Source organism: Danio rerio, chromosome 8 (genome assembly GCF_049306965.1).
Source record: "Danio rerio strain Tuebingen ecotype United States chromosome 8, GRCz12tu, whole genome shotgun sequence".
Lineage (NCBI taxonomy): Eukaryota > Metazoa > Chordata > Actinopteri > Cypriniformes > Danionidae > Danio > Danio rerio.
The window spans coordinates 61,400,734-61,407,522 of record NC_133183.1 but is presented as its reverse complement, the minus strand read 5'-3'; the positions used below and the strand labels follow the sequence as shown (position 1 = coordinate 61,407,522).

General features: G+C 37.4%; 1 protein-coding gene across 3 annotated transcripts; it reads left to right on the top strand.

Moving 5' to 3' along the window:
- On the top strand, positions 1-6,261 carry ankrd39 (ankyrin repeat domain 39). 3 transcript variants are annotated; one of them, XM_005167331.5, is made up of 5 exons: positions 1-68; positions 356-447; positions 784-887; positions 2,369-2,572; positions 5,912-6,261. In XM_005167331.5, exons 2-5 carry the CDS (start codon positions 357-359, stop codon positions 6,059-6,061), a joined length of 549 nt encoding a protein of 182 aa, XP_005167388.1. In that variant the 5' UTR covers positions 1-68; position 356; the 3' UTR covers positions 6,062-6,261. The 3 variants fall into 3 exon arrangements, with proteins under 3 accessions (XP_005167388.1, XP_073765022.1, NP_001107112.1); XM_073908921.1 differs by having other exon boundaries at positions 1-273; NM_001113640.1 differs by lacking the exon at positions 1-68 and having other exon boundaries at positions 357-447; positions 5,912-6,061.
- The last annotated feature ends 528 nt before the right edge of the window (positions 6,262-6,789 follow it).

Here is a 6,789-nt window from a genome sequence, read left to right as displayed (position 1 = left end):
GTTTGTTTTCACACAGCGCGCATCTCTTCACTAACCGCTCAGCCTCATTCATGAACTCGTTTACAAAGGTATGTACAATATCTAGACAGAGTAACAATTAGTTTGTTGACTGTACACATTAGTTAAAGAACATTCAAACATATCGATTGTTCTTCACACTAAAATATGCCTCGTTTACTTGCTTTAAACCTAAATGTAAACAGCAGCTGAACTGTCACGTGTCAAAACAAATGCTGTGAGGCGAATCCTTAATGCTTCAGTAGTTTATACAGAGTAAAACCACGTTTATTTAACAAACAATCACACATATATACATTCAGGTTTACATAAAACTTTTGTTTTATGTGGCGTTTAGGATGAATCCCCATGGAGGTCAGTGCACCTGCAGTGGTCATCTCCCAACACCGAGCGTCCATCAGACTCTGGAGGAGATGGACTTTGAGAGAGGTGCTACATATATTTTAAACACACACATTCTCACCGGCCACTTTATTAGTTACACCTTAATTGTGCCGGGTTGACCCCCTTTTGTCTTCAGAACCGCCTTAATCCTTCGTGGCATTGATTCAACTAGGTAACTAGTGGAAATATTCCTCAGAGATCTTGCTCCATAACTGAAGGACAAGATCTTGGATACAGTGGCAGTGCTAGCTTGAATGGCACCCTGGCTGAACCACCCCATATTCATCAATAAATGAGTGAATGATTGAACGAATGAATGAAGTCAAGAGTTACATATCATGACGATGTTATTACTATCAAATATGAACTGTTCGTTTGCAGGCATTTGGTCAGCAGCAATGGATGGAGATGTGGAGAGAGTCCGGATGCTTATTAAAAAAGGGACTGATCCAAATATGAGGGACCAGGCAAACTACACAGCTTTGGTTTGCTTGTTTTATTGTTCACCACCAATGCATACATTAATTACACTTACTGTAATTAAATTTAAAGTAAAAAAGTAAACTTTTGTTACAGTTACTTGTGTAATGTACTTGATTAATAGCTGTGTATAAATTCAACAGTTCTACATAAATTAATTCCGAGAAGCTGACTGATATAATATACCTTTTTCAACTAAAGAACATTTTCCATTTATCAAAGACAATTGCATAAGCTTAAGGGAAAAAAAATATTTATTGTGACAATATATATATATATATATATATATATATATATATATATATATATATATATGTGTGTGTGTATATATATACATATATATATATATATATATATATATATATATATATATATATATATATATATACACACACACACTAATGAATGTATGTATATATATATATATATATATATATATATATATATATATATATATATATATACAGTAATCTTACAAAATAACTGATGATAACGGTCCAAAATAGTACATCCAAATTTAAAGTTTTAAACCATATAAAGTTTATAAATTAAAATTTTCAATTAAAAAGAGAAAAACTCAAGAGAAACAAAAAAGAATAAATTAAGTTAAGATTTTGTAGTTTTGTAAGATATTAAATATTTTGCGTATATTTCAATATTTTGTATTATCTTTCCATTTCTGAAGATGTTTGGTGACTAAAATATTATTTTATATATAAATATATCTGTTTAATAAATCTGTCAAATGCACCAACATATATGACCTATATTTACTGAGAAATGGAGAAAAGTATTCATTTTCAAAATGAATTTATGTTTAACACTGTATGTATATATATATACACACACACACAGTTAAAGTCAGAATTATTAGCCCCTGTTTGATTTTTTTTTCTTTTTTTAATATTTCCCAAATGATGTTTGACAGAGCAAGGAAAAGTTATGTCTGATAATATTTTTTCTTCTAGAAAAAGTCTTATTTGTTTTATTTTGGCTTGAATAAAAGCAGTTTTGAATTTTTTAAAAACTATTTTTGGGACAAAATTACTAGCCCCTTTAAGCTAATTTTTTTTCCGATAGTCTGCAGAACAAACCATCGTTATACAATAACTTGCCTAATTACCCAAACCAGCCTAGTTACCTTAATTAACCTAGTTAAGCCTTTAAATGTCACTTTAAGCTGTATAGAAGTGTCTTGAAAAATATCAAGTAAAATATTATTTACTGTCATCATGGCAAAGATAAAATAAATTGGTTATTAGAAATAGGTTTTTAAAACTATTATGTTTATAAATGTGCTGAAACAATCTTCCCTCCATTAAACAGAAATTGGGGAAAAAAATAAACAGGGGCGCTAATAATTCAGGGGGGCTAATAATTCTGACTTCAACTGTATATATATTTTTATTTTTTTACTTTATTAATTACTTTTTTTTTTTTGAAGTAACCCAACACTGTCCAGCTGACAGCTCTTGTTTTTCTCCAGCATTATGCAAGTCGAGCAGGTCATGTGTCAGTGTGTGAGCTGCTGCTGGACTGTGGGGCCTGTGTGAACGCTCAGACTCATGGCGGGGCGACGCCGCTTCACAGAGCGGCTTACTGCGGACACCAGCGGGTGCTGAAGCTGCTGTTAGAGCGAGGAGCGGATCCAGGCCTGACTGATGACGATGGAGCTACACCACTGCATAAGGTAACCCTGGTCAATTTACAGGCTTCCCATGGATCAAAGAGTTTGCCATTGTTCTCTCTATTAGCTGCCGTTATTAATCTCACTTTATTTTCCTTTTTCTGAAAGAGTTGATAACATCATGGTGGAGTTTTTCTTTTATTATTTCTGCAAATGGGATTGTAAAAAAAATATTTGTTGTACTTATTCAGTCAAGTTTACCCAAATATGATGACCTCTGCTACTGAAAAACCCGGAAATGTGAAAAGGGTCCATATTCCAGATTGTTTGATTGTCCAAGTTATTGCAATAAATAAATAAATGATCACGCCATGTGATCGGTAATCATGACTTCCGCAACTTTGAGCTCCGAAGTGGCCAGCTTGACGGCTCTGTTTTAAACTCCGCCCCCGCCTGTGCTCGGCTAATCTCATTGATCACCAGCTACAGCTGTGCTTCATGTCGAACGCACCTTTAGAATTGTGTAAACGAGACCCTGAGAGTCTATTATAGACTCTATATAGAGTTTAGCTATTAGGGATACTAAAATCGCTAGAATATTATGTAAAGATAATCTTTTAAGTAGACTTTTTTTCTATAAATATATCATCATTTGTACAAAATAGGGTCCCACTTTATATTAAGTGTCACTTATACCTGTGAACTTAAATGGTAACTAGATGTGTAAGTAGTATGTAACTACAGTGTATGTACATACTGGTACATAGTATTTACTTGTGTAACACTAGTGTAACTACACACATGTAACAACCCACTAAACAGTATGTGTAAGTTTAAATGTGTAAAGCCTAGTTCACACTACAGGATTTTAAACCTCAGCAGATCGCTGTGCCGTTCACACTACATGACTTGACTTTGTGTCTTTTAATCTCTGTGGTGTTCACACTACGCAACACTCTGTGAATGATCCACAAGAGGGGGGTCACACACTACATGATCTGACAACATCTCATTCCCCAACAGCTCATTCAAACCACAGCCAATGAAATGTTGAGGGAGGAGTCGTCAGAAAAAGCTGAACACTATTGGCTGCTTGTGTGCTGATGACATCACTGACAGCGTTTCAAGCTTTGGAGAAAGCATTTAAAAACATCGTCAAATCAGCTGATTCATCAGCGCATTAATCACTCATCTGCAGGTTCCAGTGGATAGTCACAGAGAGTTTTTAATTTTTGTAATTTTATAACTCTTTGAAATAAAACTAACCGTACGTTCACACCGAAAGCGGCGAGAGCGTCAAAGTAGCCGGAAGTCATTCATTTTCAATGAGAGCCGGCGGCGATAGGCGACGATAAGCGGCGAGGAGCAGCGCGGCGCGTCTTCGCCGGCGTGAGCGTCGAGGAGAGTTGAAATGAAGTCAACTTTATGGTAATGAGCTATGACGCGGTTCAGCGGCAAGCAATCAGAATGAAGACGTCCACCGCTTGATAGCAGTTCAGAGAACACAGACCTGTGAACTTTGGTTCCGACCACAGTTGTTCCCAAGGGTTTGATTATTGCGGTCGCCGGATATCCAATTATTTACAATGTTTTCTTACAGGAACATACATTAAATAAGTTACTGGCGAGTTACTGATGTTCATTAATGTTATATAAATTTATCTTTAAAAAGCGGGAATCTCACGCGATGCGACAGTACAAAACAGTACTGCTGCTTCAGGATATTTCAGACATATGGACACATATTGGATAAATAGAGCAAAGCCACACCACATGCAACTTGATCTTCCATTGTTTTATGAATTTGATAAGAAGTGTGCAACATTTTCACGCTAAAAACAAGTTTTATGCAGGAATGTAACTGATAATGCTGCAACGGCTCCTTTAAGTACGAGATCAATGTAGCGAGTTTTGACGCTCTCGCCGCCGGAGCTTAAGGCAGACAGCGTTGTTGCCAGGGCGGCCAGAGCGACCTTGGACGCTCTCGCCGCTTTCGGTGTGAACGTACGGTAACAAATAACACCCTGCCGTTTTCTAACTATCAGTGTATTTCTTTCTGACATTGTTATTTTTTTTTATTACAAAACAGTAAAGAACTGGGCATTTCTGCCTTAAATTATCATATTGGTTAAAATGACTGCATGCATGTCTGATACTTTTCACTGTGACTTTAAATATGTGTGCATTTTCTTGCCTAGCAACTTCCTGCTAACATAAACAAAACTTTCTGATGGCAAAAACATCAATTTACATCAGATATCTTTCAAAACAGCATATTCTGTGCTGAATAGCTCCTGTTTGAAAGTGAAAATGAAAGCCAAGACCTTTAAGTGTTTTAGTATCTTAACTACATATTTATAGGCTGTATCACCAAAAAAAGATTATATTTTTAGGGTAATGGTGTCATTAAATATGATGCCAGACATTCAAAGCTTGATTTTAATATCTCAATAATAGCTTTGAATGTAAACATGTTGTGACAGTATGGCGTTTATATGAGAACGGTCAGAATGAGCAGTATGGTAATTCTAATAGTTACACAATTCTTGCTCCACTGTTAATATAGCCTACTCTCATGTCTGTGCTAATACAGAATGAAGCGAGTGCACCGATGCCCATTCTGACCAATCACAGATGTTTCTGTTGAGCTCCTGAACACACAGGCATTCAGCTCATGCTGATATGCTCTCTCATTGGCTGCAGCTCGTCACTACATCTGACCACACGTGGGGTTGAGTCGGCCGACTGCTCTGGAATATTTAGCATGCTGAATGTTGGATTTCCGTCTGCGAGGTGTCGGCGACGCGTCAGCGAGCCTCGTTGATGCGTTGTTCAGTAGTTCACACATAAAGACTGGCGAGCGCCGTGCACCCGCAGATTTCTTCCCGATCACAGCCTGATCTGTCGGCGAGCTCGTTAACTTCCAAATCGGGCTCAAATCAGGCTTAAAATCCTCTAGTGTGAACTAGGCATAACAGGACATTAATAACAATCTTTGCTAAAGTACCCCTTTAATGTGAACTACTGATGTGTTGTTACATGTGTGCAGTTACACCAGTATTACACAAGTAAATGCTATGTACCAGTATGTAAATACACTGTAGCTACATACTACTTACACATCTAGTTACCATGTAAGTTCGTAGGTATAAGCCATAATATAAAGTGGGACCCAAAATTTTGGTGATATTTAGATTTTTTTTTTAACCAACCAACAAAAATAATTCCCATGAACAAAATCAAGTCCTGCTCTGTTTTGTTTGTGTGTGTGTGTGTGTGGGTTTGTGTGTCAGGGAAGCTATTTTATTCAGACATATTTTACTACAGGGAAGAAAGACTACTCATTCATACTGACTTTAATACAGTATTTGATCGAATATTTGTGACTGTATGTGCACACAGGCTGCTGAGCAGAGGTGTTTTGTGGTTTGTAAACTGTTGGTGAAGCGCTTTCCAGCTTTGCGGGATATAAAGGATAAAAGATCACGGATACCTTTCGATCTCTGTCCAGAGGACGACAGCAAATGGGAGTTCCTGAAGCCAGCACAATGACCGGATCTGTTACAGTTTGTAAGGCCTTTTCATGAAGCAATATGAAGACTTTTTTTAAGAGCTGTGCCTTATTATTCAGTGTGTCATATGCATGGAGCAATGGATCATCCCTGATGGTCACTTTTGTGAGCCTACACGAGTGAATCCAGTGCCAGCAAGTATGACCAGATCAGGAAATAAAAGACTGGGATACTAAGGAATGCTAATTCTTCATGCATAATGGTGTTGGGTGGAGACTTTTATTTTGAAGCTTTGGAAAAGCATGTGAATTTGCCACCAGACTAATCCATATGCCGACAGGGGGGAAATGAAGCAAACTGATTTGCTTTCATTCATTTTCCTTCGGATTAGTCTATTTTAGAGGTCACTACAGCAGAATGAACCGGCAATCCGATCTGTCTGTTTACATCAGGGGTCACTAATCTCGGTCCTGGAGGGCCGGTGTCGCTGCAGGGTTTAGCTCTGACTTGCCTTATCACACCTGCCTGGGTGTTTCAAGTATATCTAGTAAGACCCTTAGCTGCGTACCAAATCGCATACTTATGCACTATTCTACGCCATTTTGTAGTATAAATAGTGTCAGCAGTGCATTTACACTGAAAACTCTAAAAATAATAAGTGCACTTTAATTACCCGGATGATGCACTCATTCAGCCGGTAAAATGAAGTGTGTAATGATGGACACTTCACACACTCAACGACCGCAGCTTTGCTTACGTAGCGGAAGG